At 45.7% G+C, this 19,480-nt stretch overlaps 2 protein-coding genes across 2 annotated transcripts in view; one reads left to right on the top strand and one right to left on the bottom strand.

Annotated features, from left to right (window-relative positions):
* Positions 1-3,193: 3,193 nt before the first annotated feature.
* Positions 3,194-9,806, top strand: LOC111144275 (RNA pseudouridylate synthase domain containing 3). The gene is made up of 9 exons (XM_022498508.1): positions 3,194-3,318; positions 3,632-3,771; positions 4,632-4,676; positions 4,818-4,917; positions 5,584-5,691; positions 5,773-5,857; positions 6,078-6,201; positions 8,366-8,505; positions 9,315-9,806. The coding sequence occupies exons 1-9, from the start codon at positions 3,194-3,196 to the stop codon at positions 9,504-9,506; spliced, it is 1,059 nt and encodes a 352-aa protein (XP_022354216.1). The 3' UTR covers positions 9,507-9,806.
* Positions 9,807-12,335: 2,529 nt separating this feature from the next.
* The window catches only part of LOC111143771 (tubulin tyrosine ligase like 3), a 28,124-nt gene continuing 20,979 nt past the window's right edge, over positions 12,336-19,480 (bottom strand). The window contains exons 12-13 of the mRNA XM_022497621.1: positions 13,550-13,985; positions 12,336-12,842 (exon numbers count right to left, since the gene is read on the bottom strand). Of these exons, the coding sequence (XP_022353329.1) occupies positions 12,598-12,842; positions 13,550-13,985 (681 nt within the window). The 3' untranslated portion in view covers positions 12,336-12,597. The remainder of the gene's footprint in view (positions 12,843-13,549; positions 13,986-19,480) is intronic.

The raw sequence follows: 19,480 nt of genomic DNA, 5'->3' as shown, positions 1-19,480 counted from the left end.
AGTAAGCTATCTGCCCCTCTTGTGAAGTTACTCATAAGCTGAGTTGGGCTGGGGGTCCAGAAGTCTGGAATTTGTCCAAATGTCCCTCCTCCTACAATTGAGAGTGTCACAACTGAGTCTTGAGTGACTGACCATGATCTCTTGGCACCAAGCCCTCTCGGCCCAGGGAAAATTAGGTTTTTTTTCTTCCAGGAACTTGGAGACTGACCAGCTGTCAGCAGTGAACGGGAGAGGGCAGGCTTTAGTGAGGCTGGGATATATGAAAGGAAAATTCCAGAGAGCATAGGACCTCAGGAGAGCCAGAGACCAGTCCAAGTCGGGGGATGGCCCCCCTTGTGGCCGAGTGCCATAGTGGAGGAAAGATCTTTTGCAGTTAGGGCACACTGTGTTCCTGTCCCTAGGCCTTAGTCTTTCCACTTTTGCTCAAGCTGGTACTTACGAAAGCACAGGAGACCTTTCAGAAGAGGGGTACTAAAATGCCATGGGGCCTTATGACAAAGCACAGTACTGTCTGAGTCCAAAACAGAATAAAAACCACTTGTATTCTTGCCAAAAGTCTTGCCAGTTCTGTCTCTATTTGTGTACATCTACTCGAAAATTGATTGTTTAAATCTTTGAATTAAAAAAATAAGTTCCTTGAGGTATAACTTACATACAATAAAATTTTCTCTTTTAAGGTATATATAATTAAGTTTGGGCAATGTTTTTTGTTTTTTGTTTTTGTTTTTGTTTTTTAGTTTTTGGCAATTTTTTTTTAAAGGATTTTATTTATTTATTTAGAGAGACTGAGAGAGAGCACACACGCATGCACATGCTTGGGGAGAGGAGTAGAAGGAGAGGGAGAGAGAATCTCAAGCAGACGCTGCACTGAGCACAAGCCAGAATCATGTTCCCGAGATCATTATCTGAGCCAAAATCAAGAGTCAGACCCCCAACCAACTGAGCCACACAGGTGCCCAAGTTTTGGCAAATCTATAAAGTTATTTAACCACCACTCCCAGCATGCGGAGAAGTTCCCTTATGCCCTTTCTAAGCCCCATCACCACCCACCCCAAGCCCCAGCAACCTCTGACTCTTTTCTGCCAATATAGTTTGCCTTTTCTAAAATGTCATGTAAGTAGAATCATATAGCCTTTTTTAAAAAATTATTTCTAGGGACACCTGGGTGGCTCAGTTGGTTAAGCAGCTGCCTTCAGCTCGGGTCATGATCCCTGTATCCTGGGATCAAGTCCCACATCGGGCTCCTTGCTCGGCGGGGAGCCTGCTTCTCCCTCTGCCTCTGCCTGCCACTCTGTCTGCCTGTGCTCACTCTCGCTCCTCTATCTCTGACAAATAAATAAATAAAATCTTAAAAAAAACTTAAAAAAATTATTTCTACTTATTTGTATATAAATTTTTTTAAGATTTTATTTATTTATTTGTCAGAGAGAGAGAGAGAGAGAGAGAGAGTGAGCACAGGCAGATAGAGTGGCAGGCAGAGGCAGAGGGAAAAGCAGGCTCCCCGCTGAGCAAGGAGCCCCGATGTGGGACTCGATCCCAGGACTCTGGGATCGTGACCTGAGCCGAAGGCAGCCGCTTAACCAACTGAGCCACCCAGGCGTCCCTGTATATAAAATTTTTTATTATTGAAAACATTTGATGAATCATACAGTCTTTCATATTTGCCTTCAATTTTTAAACCAGATTTGCATGTGTGTATGTAGATGAAATATAGCAATGAAATAAAAAAAAAAGCAACTTACACAATTCCAAAGGGTGAAAATCACTATTCATCTTCTCACGTCTGATTCTTTCTCCAGAAGCAAACACATCTCATTTTTGTGTGTCCTTTAAGAAATGCAGAGACCCAGTGGGTTAAGCTGCTGCCTTTGGCTCAGGTCATGATCTCAGGGTCCTGGGACCGAGCCCCGCACTGGGCCCTTTGCTCTGCTTCTCCCTCTCACTCTGCCTGCCTCTTACTTGTGATCTTTCTCTGTCAAATAAATAAATAAAATATTTTTTAAAAAAGATTAAAAAAAAGAAATGCAGAGACCTAAAATGCAGTAAATATATGTAAATATCACACACACACACACACACACACGCATCTTCAAGTCACACTGTCCTTTTCTTTCCTTTTTTGCTTTAATATCTATTTAGAGACTGATTCATACTAGCACATACAGACATACACATTCCATAATTAATGGCTGGATGGTATGGATATGTTACAGTTGACTTAGCCTCTCGTTTGTTGATGAATTTAGGTTAATTTCAGTCTTTTCCTAATGCAAACAGTGAATTGAAAGTTACAGCGCTCTTAGTAAGTAAATAAAGTAATATACAGGTTGCACAGTAACTTTTCTATAGTTGTGATTATAGGATAGAACCCATTTTGTTCCTTGCTATTTTTTTCACACAACACCTCATTTCTCCTGTTGGTCCCTGCCTCTGCCTCCCTTCCTCCCCAATACCTTTTGCTCCTGGTGAATTTCTATTCGTTTTTCACAACCCTTCCATCACAACGCATGCTAGGACTAGCTCCTCTCCCTTCACCCTCTCAATATCTGCACAGGGTTTAAGCAAGGTGGGCTGTGATAATATGACCTGTGTGGACTCGGTGATCTTCTTGTGGGCAGGGCCTCAGTCTTGTTGATCTATATTTCTAGCTCAAAAATGCCAGGGTCTGGCATGGAGTTAACATTTTAAAAATGTTGAATCGGTGATGTATTAGATTTATTTCACCTATAGTGCTAACCCGGGACGACAGTACGTTTCCAGTTTTGAGATTTGTTTTGGTTTTGTTTTGATAAATAATGCTGTAGTGAATGTCATTCTCCCTCGGGCCTTCTCTTTTGGATTGATTATGCACCTGTCTTGGGTGTTTTTGTTATTTCTTCTCAATTTGCCTTACAAAATTGGGCACAGTAGTGGTTTTTTGAAGTCAGAGGCTCCTACGAATTGGAATGGTTATCAGAGTCCTTTTCGTTCCTGTTTTGTCTTAGGAGAGGTCCTATGATCCCGAATAAATTCCTTCTCAGCTCCGTGCCTCAATTTCCCCAAAAGCACGGAGGTGAGGCGAAGCATTTTCTTTCTGGAGGAAGGCAAGGCTCCGCCTTTTCAGGGCTCTGAGTCCGCCTCTTCGCTATTCCGATTGACAGGCAATCTGACCAATCAGCGCACCGCAGCTGAGCGTGTCGGCCTTTCTGGACGCATGCGCACTGCCTCCGCTGGAGCGATGGCTAGCTGTCGGCTTTTGGGCCAAGTCTGGTGTGGCTGCCGGCGGGGGCCGGGGGTCCGCCCAGGGCCCAAGGCCTCAAGCTTTGGCACCGAAGCCGGGTGATTAGGCCTCCCTCTGCTTCTTTGTGTGGGTGGGACGTTGGGGCCGGGGTAAGGTTTGTGTGGATCTGGATTTAGGTGGGCATGGATTCTAATTCCGCTACTACTCTGTGACCCTGAACTACTCATTTGGTTTCTCTGAGCTTCACGTCCCTCCTGCAAAATGGGCGCCGTTGTTTATGAATTTTCGGGAGTCTCATCCAGGCATTTTCAGGCATTTGTAGGAGGTGGCAAGATTTAAGATGTGTGAAGATAAGAATGGACACACCTCAGGAAACAGTGATCTCCCTGTTGCTTACCCCACCTTTTCCAGACGTCAGCTGCGCCGAGGAGGATCCAGCAAGCGGTCGGGGCCCTTGGGGGACCAGCCATTCGCGGGGCTGCTGCAGCTAGAGAATCTCACCCGGGAAGGGCTGGTTGATGTGCTGAAGGCAGCCATAGTGGACCAGAGAGGTGAGGGCCGGGAGGGGCAGCTGCACAGAGATCTGGAAGGGGAGCCTGCGGCTCAGAGCCTTCTGCGGGCTGACTGGGCTCCCTAACAAAATCTTTGGGGGTCATATCCGGGTTCTGCCTCCCACTAGTGGTATGACCTGGAACCAGCCACGTAATCTGCCTGAGCCTCAGCATCATGGGAATAGGGATGTGAGGGTGCAAATAACTAGAGAGCCTTGAACATGGTAGCCACTTGGTAATAAGAATTGTCATAATAAATTATTTATGGACAAAACGTAGGCCTTGAGGTCAGATCTAAGCTCTGTAATCACCTTACTGTGTGACTTTAGGAAAATAATTTCTGTGGACCCAAGTCTCCAGTGATTTAATTTTCTCAGCTATTTACTGAGCATAGGTTCTATTCCAGACACTGTTCCAGACACAGCTATACTGTGCTGAACAAGATAAATATGGTTCCTACTCTCAGGGAGCCAATATTTGAGTGGGAGAAATGGGTTAACCAGAAATAAATGGACAAGGTACTTACTACTGATCAGTGCGATGACTAAAACAGGGTGTTATAACCGTGTGGCTAACATTAGATGGAGATTCAGGCCTCTCTGTGGTAGTGACATTTGAGCCAAGATGATGTGAAAGAGCCAGAGAGGTGAAAATCAGGGACTGAGGAAACAGCAAGTATAAAAGCCTAAAGTGGCAACAAGCTTAGCATATGCCAAGGACTGAAAGAATTTCTGTTTAGGGTGTGGTTGATAACTCATGTCTGAGAGTTGTAGTGGGGGCACAAGAGAAGTTGAGAAAGTACTTTATAAACTCTAATTGCTGCTTTTGTGTCACTGATGCTCACATACTGTATGTTCTAGGACCTCTTGTGATGCTGAATAAGCCACCGGGTCTACCAGTGACAGGTATGGTCAGGGGGAGGGGAGGTAGTAGAATAGGGTTTGATGGCTCTGAGGGATTGGATAAGGAAAAGAAGGAGATGGTGGCATGAGGCCAAAGGCCTCTGAGAGCAACTTGTACTTTTCCTTCTTTTTTTTTTCCCCCAGGAAAACCAGGGGAGCTGACATTGTTCTCGGTGCTGCCAGAGCTGAGCCAGTCCCTGGGGCTTAGGGATCAGGAACTCCAGGTTGTCCAGGCATCTGGGAAGTAAGTGGTGGGCGGTGATGGGAGGATAGCAGGACAGGCCTCCATCTTGGATGAGGGAGCAGTTGCTTAGGAATAGGCTGAGACATGTTCCATAGGCTGGTTTGGGATCACAGAGGAAGGATGCAAGGAAAAGGAGGGAGCAGACAGATCTGGGTTCAAATCCATGTGCACAAACTGTTATCTTAGGCAAAGCATGAAACCTCACTGAGCCTCAGTTCCCTTAATCATAAAGTAGAGCAGTGCTTTGTGTGCAGTCACTTCTCCAATCCCATAATCATGGCAGGCATTGCTGGTTGATTCACAATATTCTTTCTTCTAACTGCCATCAATTAGACCTGGTACTTGAGATGAAATATGCTTTTGGGGAATTTAATTATTTACAAGCCAATATATACAAAATTCCTACTACAGTGCCCAGCACATTGTAGCCATTCAGCAGTGGATGGTAATTGTTTCGACATTTGGCTGTGAGCTCCTTGGGGACCAGCGGAGAATGAGAAACTCATTAAATTATGTAGTCTTATTATCAAACATGAGGAAGTCAGGGTTATAGTTCTGGTGTGACCTCTTGGCCTTAAGCAGGCCTGTGTTCCTTCCAAGGGGTCTCCCTTTTTTGTGGGTGAGGCCAAGGGACTTTAACTTCTGTGATTTATCCTCTTTCTCCAGAGAGACCTCTGGGCTTGTACTCCTCTCCAGCTGTCCTCAGACGGCAAGCCGCCTGCAGAAGTTCTTCATCCACTCACGGAGAGCCCAGAGACCCACAGCCACCTACTGGTGAGAGGGGATGGGAGGATCCCCGGGGCAGTAGGGAGGTCCTGCAAGCTGTCCTGTGACCTCTTCCTGCCTCTTTCTCAGTGCTGTCACTGATGGGATCCCAGCTACTTCTGAGGGGGATATCCAGGCAGCTCTGAAACTGGAACACATTGATGGCGTTGATCTAGTAAGTCAGGTCTGGGAGGGAACAGGAGGGGACTCTCCAAATATATTATCCCTAAAGAGGAGTCAAGGGTATAGACTTGGGGTGGCTGGCTCTCTTGTACCCTAAAACAGGCAAGTGACCACTGCTTATACTCTGGCTCCATCTGTTGGGAGCAGAGAGGGTCTGGGTGAGCTGCCAGATATGTGTGAAGCTTGTTCATTCTTGGGGGCTGACACCACAGGTAATTCCAGTGAAGTCCCCATCCCGGAAAGACTTCCAAGAAGGTGTCAAGAGGACCTTCAGCCACTTCCATGTGGTGGCCATGGGCTCTGGCTGTGCCCTGGTCCAGCTGCAGCCACTGACAGGTGGGTCTGGAACCTTGCCAGCCTTCACAACTGTATTTGGCTGGGGAGTGGGGAGGGGGAGTGGGAAGACGGTGTTGGTGGTGTTAATGGCAGCTTGGGGAGCATTTGATGGTCTCTAAGAGGGAAGTAGTCAGACACAGCTGGAGAAGACAGCGCTTCTGCTGCCAGTCTGATGGTCATTCCTTTGTAGCCCATCTACTTTTTTTTCTCTTAGTTTTTGGTCTCAGGATCTTCTCTTTGTCTTTGGTGTTCTGTGGTTTCACTGTGCTTAATCTAGGTGTGTGGGCTCAGTTTTATTTATCTTGCTTGGAATTCAGTTTGCTTCCTCAATCTGAAAATGAATATATGTCATCAATCCCAGAAAGTTCTTTCTCTTCAAATGTTGCACCTCTTGCATTTTCTCTGTTCTCTTCCTTCTGAATGCCTAAGAGAGGTGTCTGACCTTCTCATTCTACTTACTAGGTCTCTTTTCTTTCATATTTTTTCATTTCTTCATCCCTACTGCATTCTGGGTAATTTCTTTAGATCTATTTTCCAGGTGAATAATTTTCTTTTTAGTTGGATCTGCCAATTCAGCCCATCCATTGACTGTATTTTTCTTTCACTTCTAGGAGTCCTATTTGGTTGTTTTACAAATAAAAATGGCCTTGAAAAATATAGAGCATCTTTTTTTCTCATATTATTTGTTCAAGTTAAACATACTGATATTTCTATATTTCTATTCTATATATATTTCTGTATTTTCATTGTCTGAAGTTCTGGAGGGCCTAATGCTGACTCTCACACTTGGTAGATTGTTTCATTGCTCTGTGATTCAGGACTGTGGATTCACGTTCAGCTGGGCCTTTATCTGTGGAAATCTTTTGTTGCCTCACTGTAGGTAGGTCCCTTGGGAGTGGTTCTGCCGTTGGTTCTGCCAAATGCCCCAGAGCTATCACTGTTTCAAGTTCTCTTTGAATATTAATGTCTTGGTTGGAAGTTCACAGATCACGCTGGTATTGAGTCCCAAACCTGTGTGAGAGTGGGCTCATGGTTGTGAATTCTCAGGGGAAAACTTCACTCCCTTCGCCCATACCTAAGGTGATGACCTGTCTTCATCGGTGGCTAGCTTTTTCTCCTGGTTCACCCCTTTACTGAAGATGTAGCTCCTCCAGGATTTCATTTGGGTACCAAGGCCTCAGCCCTGGCCCCTAGGTAGCTACTTAAACCCAAGACCCCTGGATACCAAGATTTGCAGCATCCCTGGAATAGATGAAACATTGGCACTTGTGTACTGTAGATTTGTTTTCCACTGGCTTTGGTCTTGGGACCTTAATTTCCTCTGCCCAGCTCTATATTTAAAAGGATGGTTCTTATATTTTTCTGGTATTTCTAGGTGGTTTAGAGCAAGAAAGTTTTTAGATTATCCAGTCCACCATATTGCTAGACATGGAAGCAGAGTAGTAGCTCCTGGGTTTGAATCCCAGCTAATGGTAGTGGGCAAGTCACTTCTTTTTGAGCTTCAGTTTTCCTGTGTGAAGATGGGGATGATGATAGGACCTCCTTATCAGGCTGTCATGAGGATTAAATAAATTTACATATGTGAAGCACTTTGTACCATGCCTAGCACATAGCTCCCCATTTCTTTGTCAGGTTTCCCCAAAACCTGTTCAAATTGGGGTAAGCTAAAAACAGGGAAGGTATTGGCTCCCATAACTTAAAGTTTAGGCATGGCTAGATCTAGAGGCTCAGAGGATGTCCTCAGGACGTTCTTTCTCCATTTCTTTTTGCCTCCTGCATATTGGCTTCTCCCTCCCACAGGCTCTCCTCTGGGCATGGTAGAGATGGCCAGCAGCTCTGGCAGCTCCAGGCCTGCACCCCACCAGTTTAGTACCCTAGCAGGAAAAGGCATTCCTTGTTTCCAGTAGCTTCAGCAGTAAATTCAGGGTTGTATCTCTTCATGAGTGAATCCTACAGGCTGGGTAGATTGATGATTATGACTGTGCTGACCTGCTCTTGCACCCTGCTCTGGAGTTGGGCGGTAGCATTGACCTCACTGAAACCACGTGATCTGTAAATGGGAGTAGAGTGGTGGTGTTTCCCCAGAGGAGAGGAGGGATGATGATCCTGGGTGGGACAGAAAGAGCAACTGCCCACCATCTGTCCTCTGTCTCCTGTCCCCCAGTGTTCCCCAGTCAGCTCCAGGTACACATGGTACTACAGCTCTGCCCTGTGCTTGGGGATCACACATACTCTGCCCGTGTGGGCACTGTCCTGGGCCAGCGCTTTCTACTGCCAGCTGAGAGCACCAAGCCCCAAAGACAGGTACCCACACCCACCTACCTACTGTTTCGGGGGGTGGGCTGTGGGGTGAGGGTGGGCAGCACCTTCAGACATTAGCTATGAAGTCTGGGACTGAGTGGCAGCCCTCTTGGCTTCCAGACCTATCTATAGCCCTGTCTTACTGTGTGCCTTGAGCAAGTAACATCCCCTCTCTTAGGCCTCGTTCTGCCCATCTGTTCAATAAGGGACTTGAACCGGCTGATTTCTCAAGGCCCTTTTAAGTCCGTTGTTCTTTAGGTCCCTGGTGTAAGGACTAAACAATTGTGTGTGGGTTATGGTTACTCTATGTGCTCTAACAGAGTTACCCCAAAGTCCCAGAGTTTAACACAACAATTTCCCTCCCATTAAATCTAATGAATGGGGGTGGGGTAAGGGTGGACTTTACTCCAAGGTCACTCAGGGACCCAGGCATTGCCATGCAGCCAGCAGATGAAGGGAGACAGTACAGTGCAGGTCCGTGTGAGAGGTTTTCTTGAGTCAGGTCTGGCAGTGGCTTTTACTTGGACTCCTGTTCCATTGGCTAAAACTATCATGTGGCATACAGTTAATAAAACTGCAAGAGGGACTCGAAAATGTTTAGCTGTGTGCCAGGTGGGAACTGATTTGGTGAACCCTAGCCAGTCTCTGCCATAGTGTGGTGGTATATGTGAGTGTTTGTGTAGAGAAGATATGAATAAGAAACTATGGACAGGGAGGGAGCAGGGGAGGGAAGACCTGCCTTACTTCCATTTTTGGTTAGAGCTGGTTGGAACTCAACCTGGCAGAATGCTGACATGCCTCTCCCACCTCAGGTCCTAGACGAAGCCCTCCTCAGACGCCTCTGCCTGACCCCGGCCCAGGCTGCCCAACTGCCCTTGCATCTCCACCTGCACTGTCTCCATCTTCCAGGCATGAGGCCCAAGGAGGCCCCCATGAAGCTTCTGGCACCCCTACCCCCTTATTTCTCCAGGACCCTACAGTGCCTGGGGCTCCGCCAACAATAGTTCTCCTTCTGTTCCTTCTGTTTCCACTGGCAAACAGTGGGGATGGAGGTGAGGGGAGAGGAGGATGAACCTACGATCAGGCCTGAGGAGAATGACGTCAGTGCTCAACATGCACTAAGGCCATGCTTTAAGATCCTGGGCTCTGCATTCGGACAAACCTAAGATCAGAGCCTGGCTAGGCCACTTGCTGTATGGTGTTAGGCAGATGACTTCACCTCTCTGCTGAGTTAATAAAAGTACCTGCCTCATAGTATGGTTTTGAAGATTTGCTGAGAAAGTAAACGTTTATCATGGAGCATACTTTCTGCTGAGTTCAGTATGCAACTTTATTTGGCTGTTTCTGTCCCAGTTCTAGCTGAGAGGAGATATCTAACTTTTTTGTCACTTAATTGTGCTATAATACACATAACAAAATTTACCATCTTAACCATTTTTTTAAACATTTTTTAAAAGATTATTTATTGGGGCACCTGGGTGGCTCAGTGGGTTAAGCTGCTGCCTTCGGCTCGGGTCATGATCCCATAGTCCTGGGATCGAGCCCCGCATCAGGCTCTCTGCTCAGCGGGGAGCCTGCTTCCCTCTCTCTATCTCTCTGCCTGCCTCTCTGCCAACTTGTGATCTCTCTGTGTCAAATAAATAAAATCTTAAAAAAAAAAAAAAAGATTATTTATTTATTTATTTGACAGACAGATCACAAGTAGGCAGAGAGGCAGGCAGAGAGAGAGGGGGAAGCAGGCTCCCTGCTGAGCAGAGAGCCTGATGTGAGACTCAATCCCAGGACCCCAGGACCCTGGGATCATGATCTGAGCCGAAGGCAGAGGCTTAACCCACTGAGCCACCCAGGCGCCCCAACCATCTTAACCATTTTTAAGTGAGCAGTTCAGTGGCATTAAGTATGTTCACATTGTAGTGCAACTGTCACATCCCATCAGCCTGCAGAACTGAAACTCTGCCCCACTAAACACTGACACCCCATCCCGTCCTCCCACCTCCCAGTAGCCCCATTCTCCTCTGTGTCTATGAATCTGATTACTCCAGGGACTTCATATAAGTCAAGATCTTAGACCTTTTACTTGAAAAAATTGTTAAATATATCAAACATACGAAGAGTACATAAATAGCTCTGTGATTTAAAGAATAATTACAAGGCGACTCCCATATAAACACCACTTGGCATGAAATAGAAACATACCTCTCCTTCCCTGTTAGGGTAGCAGTTCTCAACCCTGGCCCCACATTAGAACCCCCTCAGTGAAACTTTTAAAAAGCCCCTTCCTTCCCTGGGATTCTGCACCCTAAAGATACCAATTTAGTCAGTCTGGGCTGGAGATCCTGGCATCAATCTTTTTTGAAGCTCCCGAAGGGGTTCTACTGTTCAGTCTAGGTTGGAAACCCCTCCCCTGACATGGGAGCTTTCCTTGTTTGTCTTAAGTTTTTCCACCAAATATGCATCTGTGTTGTGTGCTGTGGGTTTGAATTCCAGTGCATGACTCTCCCAGTTGATCCATTCTACTGTTAACATCATCATTCAGCTCTTAGCACAACACTGGTGTGAAGCTTCTTGTGTGCATTTCCTGGTTCAGTTACGTCAGAGATGCTGGCAGAGTATATGTATCTTCACTTGACTAGAGTATTAGTTTCCTAGGACTGCTGTAACAAAATTACCACAACCTGAGTGTCTTAAGATAACAGAAACTGATTTTCTCAGAGATCTATCTGGAGGCCAGAAGTCTGAGATGAAGGTGTCAACAGGGCTGTGCTCTCTGAAGTTTCTAGGGATGAATCCTTGCCTCTTCCAGCTCCTGGCAGCTGCAAGCCTTGACTTATGGCCACATCACATCAGTCTGCCCTCATCTTCACATGGTCTTCTCATGTTTGCGTCTTCTAAGGACACTTGTCATTGCATTTAGGGCTCACCTGGATAATCCAGAGTACTCTCATCTCAAGATCCTTAACTTAATCACATCTATGAAGACCATTTTTCCAAATGAACTTATTCACAGGTTCCAGGCAGATATATCTTTTGGGGGAAGGGAGGCTAACTAACATTCAACTCACTACAACTAAGAAATACCAAAGTTTTTCAGATGGGTGTGGCTGGTCGGATATTTCCTTTCCAGGACACCATGGGCCCTTGCTGAGGGAGGGACAGACCAACTTGCTCTGGAGAAGGGCTGGTGTTTAGGCGAGGTCCATCCTTCCCCCATCTCGTGGTGTAAATCTGACACCTGTTAGATGTCACTCTGCTGCTGGGCCAGGTTCTCCCCTGGACTTGGGCCTTGGGGATCTCCCAGTGGTGAGCAGTCTGGCAATACGTCCTAGCCTTCTCACTGCCACATGATCTTGGGCAAGCCATGTCTCCTCGTTCAGACTCCATTTTTTCATCTACAAAGTGAGGCTTATCCCGCAATCCAAGATCAGAGATGCCAGAGACACACTGCATAGGAAACCCCATGCCTGTCGCTATGGGGTGGAATTCTGGCCCTTTTCTTTGTGGAAGGGTGTTTGACAGCCTCTAGCTCTCACTCTGGATGTTGGGGCACAGGGCCCCAGCCTACTCTCTCTTCACCATCCAACAGAAATGGAGCCAAGCCCAGGAAACTTCACTTGCTCCTTTTTATTTGGCGCTGCATCCAGGACAGGGGCAGTGAGGACCAAAGCAAGGGCTTCTCTGGCCTCAAGTCCCCCATGCCCCCTAGCTCCTGGTATGCTTTGATAAAGGGCAGGGGTCCTGGAAGGCTCAGTGTCTTCATGAGGCATGCCTCAGCCTTGGGTTTGTCACAGAGTCTGGTCTTGAACTTGCCTTTGGCTTTGATCTTCCTGTGGGTGCTAGGAAGATTTCCAACTTCAAAAGGTAGAGGCCACAAGGCACTTCCAGGATGGGGACCACGAAGGTGCTGGGAAGCAACAGCCTCGGTGTGAAAGGGGGGAAGAGGTGGAAGAGATGATCAAGAAATCTGTTCAGGAAGGGGGTTCTGAGGAAAAAAAGCCCTTCCCTTCTGGTTCCAGCCAGCCTGAGACCTGCCCTTGCCTATGCCCTCCAGCCCTGACCCTAGAGCCCTGTATTCAGCACTGCCCACCAGGGTGCAAGTCACAGCTCAAGGCCCACCTTTCTTGGTTTCAGGACGCTGGATGCCAACTTGAGCTCAGAGTTAGGTGGGAAGGAAATCAAAACCTTGGCAGTAGGTAGAGTCATCAAGGCCTTGCCTGTGGTTGACAGGGCCTTAGAGCCCACCAGCTTGCTGTGTTGCAGTCTGAGGACTCGCCCCTGGGATCGGAGCACATGGGGAGAAGGCAGCCGGGCCTTGGTGTGGACGCCGGGGAAGTGGGAAGGGGCTGTGGGAGCAAAGGGGCCATGAGGGCCTGGGGAAGGTCCAAGGCCCGACAAGCTGCCCCTCAAGGAGAGCATGAAGGGTGGGGAAGTGGGGGAAGAGGAAGGCTTGGGGTTTGAGATGACAGATGGAGCCCTCCCAGTTCCTCCTCCAGAGGCTGTGGGAAGAACACAGGATTTGGAGTCCAACAGACCTGGGTCTGCATCCCAGCTCTGCCCCTTCTGAGATGTGCAACCTCGGGCAACTTCCTTAAACTTCCTGATACCTCGGCTGGAAAATGGGGATAATAGCACCTACCTTGCTAGGTTGTGAGGACTAAAGGAGCTGGTTAGGTAGCAGCACAGTGCAAACTGTTAAATGCTGTACAGTTATTAGCCCCTTTCCCCCAGAGGCAACTCTGCATGGAGGCAAAGGCAGAATACTGCAGCAGGCAAAGCTTGGGCTCTGGAGAGAGATGGACCTGGGATTGAGTCCTGGCATTTGAAATAAGTCCAGCTGCCTTGCAGGGTGGCTACTTTGGGAGAGAACAATACTCATTTGGTCATGCATTTTAAAAAAAAATACTTTGGAAGTGGTGGCTTTTCCTTGCTACTGGTGTCTTCTTGGTGGGGCAATGGTGGGGTTGCAAATCCAGGTGGTTAGGAGGGGGGGCGTGAAGAGCAGGAAGAAATTGCCTTGGAACCCCAGGGTGTTTTGTGGGAATGATCTTACCCAGGGCCTGGGGGTTCTTCGGACTCAATGGCAATCTGCTCAAGGGGTGGGGTTGCCTGTCCCCACTAGCAAAGGTCATGGTGAAAATGCAGCCCATCCTGGTGCTGGGGGGCTCCCACTTCTGGAGGTTGGGGTAGACCAGGGCTGTGGCACTTTTCGCCTTGCCTTTCTTCCCTTTTCCGGGGGCCGAGGTGGTGGCAGTGAAGGTTGGCTTCTCAGTGTGCCCCAGGCTCCTGGCCCCAGCAACTTTCCTAGGAGCTGACCTGTGGGTAAGGGTCCCCGAGTCCTTGCCTTCCCCAGAGCCTCTCTGGGTCAGCAGGTGAGGGAGTGCTGGGCGGACCCCCATCCGCCGGTGACACATTGCCAGGGGCTTCTTGATGGTGGAGCCCTCTACTAGGAGCCGGATACCCACATACTGGGGTACCTCCACGGCAGGCTGTGGAAAAGAAGAGGAGATGAGGCCTGTTCAGACAGTGATGCTGGAATCCTAGGTCCAGAAGGAATCAGGACAGAGATGGATGGAATTAATCTCTGGGCTAAGAAACAGGAAGCCCACCTTTGTCCTCTAAGGAGTCTGGCTCCAGAGGCCTGAATCAATACCTAGAAAGTCACAGAGTCCCTGGGATTAGTAACCCAGTGGAGTCAGAGAGCCTTAGCCATGCTACCACCAGCACCCCCTACCCTTTACCCTTCCCTAAGTTCTCCCAGCCCCTGCTGAAATGTGTGTGGCTCTGCTCCACAAGCCACTGCTGACAGCCAGCTTCCTGAGTTAAGCCAGAGTCTCTGCAGACGGAATTTGAGTTATGTCACCCAGATAGATAAGAGGCTTGGAGCCTGTCTGGAGCCCAGCATGAACCCATTATGGGGAAGCAGAAATTAAGAGCTTTAATGAAAGCATTCTACTAAGAGACTGAAGTAGCAAATTTGCAGAAGGAGGCAGAGAAAAAGGTCCAAGAGAGGAGCTCCTGTACAATTTTCAGTTCCTATTAAGCCAGCTGTATATCCTGTAGCTAGGCTTCAGGAAAGCCCCCTGTGTCTTGCTAACGACCCCCCCTTTAACCTTGAGCTACTCTGAGGTATTTTCTGTGTCAGTAGAGGAACCTGATTAGAATCTAAACATCAGAATCACTTGGATCTTGTTAAAAATAACCAAGCCCACAAAACCCAACTGATCAAAGAGGCACGAATCAAAACTGGGTATCAAAACAAGTTGGTGAAAAGGATGACAGGAAAATGTGTCATGTGCACACAGCCTTGGCATCACTTTACAGAGTAAGTGATCATTGCCAGAGGGAGGAGCCAAGTGACAGTGGAGAGATCTGGTAGCTACTGCCCTACCCCCGTAGTCAGACTTAGCATCACTAATCAGGAGACAGTCCAACAGTGTGTGCCTTGTGGTACCATATAAGGCACTCAGCATCACCTCTCAAGTGTTCTTGCCAAAAATGTTTAACCTGAACCACCAAGCTGTTTGGCCTAACTTCTAGTTTACAGGACATTGAGATAACAGAAGAACAAGCTAAACAGCACCACGAAGAAACAATCAGATAAATCCAAAATGTGGGACAGTTCTACAAAACAACCAGCCTGGTCCCTTCAAAAGTTCCAAACAAACTATGGGGGAAGAAAAAGCAGTGCCGCTGCTCTAGATTAAAAGAAATTAAAGAGCACCCAAAGTAATAAAACCTGTGACAAATGGAATCAAGGAAGTGAAAGATCTGTACATTGGAAACTAAGATACCAGTGAAAAAAACTAAAGACACAAATAAATGGAAAGATATTCTGTGCTCATGGATTGGAAGAATTAATGTTATTAAAATGTCCACATGACCCAAAGCAATCTACAGATTCAATGCAATCTCTATCAAAATTCCAATGGCATTTTTCACAAAAATAGAAAAAATAATCCTAAATCCTGTATGGAACCACGAAAGACCCTGCACAGTCCAAACAATCTTTTTTTTTTTTTTTAAGATTTTTAAGTCATCTTTACACCCAACATGGGGCTCAAAATCATGACCCTGAGATTAAGAGTCAGATACTCCACCAACTGAGCCAGCCAGGAGCCCCCAAATACAATTTTGAGAAAGGAGAACAAAGCTGGAAGCATCACACTTACTGACTTCAAACTGTATTACAAAGCTGTAGCAATCAAACAGTGTGGTACTGGCATAAAAGCAGACACCTAGATCAAATAAACAGAATATAGAACTGCCCAGAAATAAAGTCACACATACAAGGTGAATTAATTTATGACAAAGGAGATACAAGAAGTATCTCCTTCAGTCTCTTCAATAAATGGTACTGGGAAAACTAGAAGCCACATGCAAAAGAACGAACCCAGACCACAATTTATAACACACATAAAAACCAACTCAAAATAGATTAAAGTGAATTTAAGACCTGAAACCATAAAACCCTTAGAAGAAAACACTGGCAGTACTAAGCTCCTTGCCATCAATCTTGGCAATGATTTTTTTGGATTTGATACCAAAAGTAAAAGCAACAAAAGCAAAAATAAAAACATGGGACTACATCTAACTAAAAAGCTTCTGCACAACAAAGGAAACCATCAACAAAGTGAAAAGGCAACTCACCAAATGGGAGAACGTATTTGCAAATCATATATCTGATAAGGGGCTAATATCTAAAATATATAAAGAACTCCTACAAGTCAATGGCAAAAACACAAGTAATCTGATTTAAAAATGGGCAGAGGATCTGAACAGACATTTTTCCAAAGATGACAGACAGATGGCCAACAGGCACATGAAAAGGTGCTCAATGTCACACTAATCTTGGGGGAACTCCAAGTCAAAACCATATGGGATATCACCTCACACGTGTAAAATGGCTATTTTCAAAAAGGTAAGAAACAAGTGTTGGTAAGGATGTGAAGAAAAGGGAACCCTTGTGAACTGTTAGTAAGAACTGGTGCAGCCACTGTGGAAAATAGCATGGAGCTTCCTCAAAAAATTAAAAATAGAATTATCATATGATCCAGCAATTCCACTTCTGAGTATTTATCTGAAGGAAAAAAAAGTATTCCTATCTTGTGTATCTGTACCCCATGTGCATGGCAGCATTATTAACAACAGCCAAGACAAGGAAGCAACATAAGCGTCCATCAGTGGATGAATGAATAAAGAAAATGTGACTATCTGTTTAGCTAGCTAGCTAACTAGCTATCATGGAATATTATTTAGACATAAAAAAGAAGGAAATCTTGCCATTTGTGATAAAATGGTTGGGCTTTGAGAGTATCACACTAAGTGAAATAAGTCAGAAAGACAAGTATTTCATGATGTAAATTATATGTGAAATCTAAAATAAAAATAAAAACAAAAACAAAACCTAAAACTCTTAACTCATAGAGAGCTGATTAGCAGTTGCCAGAGGCAGTGGTGAAATGGATGAAGGGGGTCAAAAGGTACAAACATCCAGTTATAAAATAAGCAAATCATGGGGGCGCCTGGGTGGCTCAGTCAGTTATGTGGCCAACTCTTGATTTCAGCTCAGGTCATGAACCCAGGGTTATGAGATCGAGACCCTTCTCAGGGTATGGAACCTGCTTAAGATTCTATCTCTCCCTCTCCCTCTAGCCCTTCCCTACCCTGCTCTCTCCCCCTCTCTTAAAAAAGAAAAAAAAAGTAAATCATGGATGTCATGTACAGCATGGTAACTACAGTTGATACTGTATTGCATATTTGAAAGTTGCTAAGAAAGTAGATCTTAAAAGTTTTCATCAGAAGAAAATAAAATTATAATTATGTGTGGTAATGGATGTTAACTAGACTTATCATGGTAATCACTTCATAACATATTTAAATATCAAATATAGGGGCACCTGGATGGCTCAGTGGGTTAAAGCCTCTGCCTTCGGCTCAGGTCATGATCTCAGGGTCCTGGGATTGAGCCCCGTGTCAGGCTCTCTGCTCAGCAGGGAGCCTGCTTCCTCCTTTCTCTCTGCCTGCCTCTCTGCCTACTTGTGATTTCTGTCTGTCAAATAAATAAATAAAAATAAGTATCAAATATATACATATACAGATATTGTATACTTTAAGTAAATATAATACTTACAAGTCAATTATGTCTCAATAAGAGAGATCTAAGACTGATCTAAGTCCCTTAAAGCAGCTACAGATCTTTTAAGCATCCTGAGATATACCTATAGGTCTTATGTTTAAATCTTCAAGACATTTTAAGTTAACAGAGAGGGTTATAGGCACTCTCTGTTAACAGCAGGGCTTCATAATTATGAGGACTATTGTCCTACAGCAGGGTCACAGAGAGAAGAGTTCTAAGGTTTGTGAATATGGCTATTGTGTAATAGAACAGATTATAAATCGATACATAAGAAACCCACGATGTTTTTTAAAAAAATATCCACTTGGGCTAAAAGGGACAGATACAATATGAAATGAAAGAGGCTTCTGTACCCCCAAATTTCTATGAGCATGTAACAGACTAAGAACTATTGTGGATGTTCATGGAAAAGGAAGGATGATTCAGGGCTGAACTGAGATCCCAATGGATGGAACCAAGAGCCACAGAGAACTCCTAGGAAGTAATAGTGGCTTCTAATCACTAAACTGGAAATATGTGCGAGGCTAGATTTCAGAGTTGCTATGGCCCTATGCTTCCTGTGTACCTCCTACCCTGCCTCTCCTTTTTGAGTGGGGTTATCTATAAAAGTAAAAAAAGTAAGACAAATTAAGACAAAAACAACCAATGTCAAGTGTATATCTTGATTACATGTTTGTTTAAAAAACAAAAACAGGGGTGCCTGGGGGGTGGTCTGTCTGTTGAGTGTCTGACTCTTGATTTGGGCTTGGGTTGTGGTCTTGGAGTCATGGGATTGAGCTCTGCATCGGCTCCATACTCAGTGCAGGGTCTGCTTGAGAATCTCTCTCTCTTTCTCCCTCTGCTCTTCCCCCCTGCTCATGCTCTCTCTAAAATAATTAAATAAAATCTTAAAAGGATAATAAAAAACAAAAACAAATAAGCAATAAAAGATTTTTGGGACAACTAGGACATCTGAAAAATGCAGATGTGTAGTCCCTAAACCAAACATTTCAGATCAATCTCTGGGGGCGTGGCTTCCTGACACCTGTATCTTTGGAAAGCTTGCCAGGCGATTCTGGCCTGTGAACCAGCATTTGGGAACCACTGTGCTAGAACATTCCTTTCCCCTTGGTTTTGTCTTACTTTCCTGCCCTTATATTTCCTTCACTTATTTTTTTTATAGATTTATTTGACAGAGAAGAGAGAGAAAGAGCAAGTGTGCACAGAAGACAAAGCAGCAGGCAGGGAGAGAGGGAGAAGCAGGCTCCCTGCTCATCGGAGAGCCCTGTGTGGGGCTTGATCCCAGGATCCTGAGATCCTGACCTGAGCTGAACACATGTCCTTAACTGAGTGAGTCACCCAGGAGCGCCAAGTTTTTTGCTTTTTAAGATTTTATTTATTTATTTGTCAGAGAGAGAGCGAGAGCACGCATAAGCAGGGGGGAGCAGCAGGCAGAGGGAGAAGCAGGCTCCCCACTGAGCAGGGAGCCCTATGTGGAACTCTACCCCAGGACCCTGGGATCATGACCTGAGCAGAAGGCAGATGCTTAAAAACTGAGCCACTTCACTTATGTTTTTTGAAAACAAAGTGCCAGTATTAATTATGATCAGTAACAGTGACAAGACCAGGACACTTGGGTCATGTGATCAGCACGTTCTCTACCTGTGGCCAAACTTTGGTAGAAGCTGAATACCGGTCAGAATGATACCTAGGATTACGATACTTAACTGTCAAGAGACTACTTGCAGAGTTCAGAAACCCTTGAAATTGGTTTTCTGACTTTTAAAAATCTTATTCCATTCCAATAAGTAGACTCAAATCTCTTTTTGGAACAAGTAGAGTAAAATTATTACAAAGGAGTAAAAT

Source organism: Enhydra lutris, unplaced genomic scaffold (genome assembly GCF_002288905.1).
Source record: "Enhydra lutris kenyoni isolate GAN:26980312 unplaced genomic scaffold, ASM228890v2 scaffoldscaffold10, whole genome shotgun sequence".
NCBI classification, from domain to species: Eukaryota; Metazoa; Chordata; class Mammalia; order Carnivora; family Mustelidae; genus Enhydra; species Enhydra lutris.
This window is presented reverse-complemented; position numbering and strand designations above follow the sequence as displayed.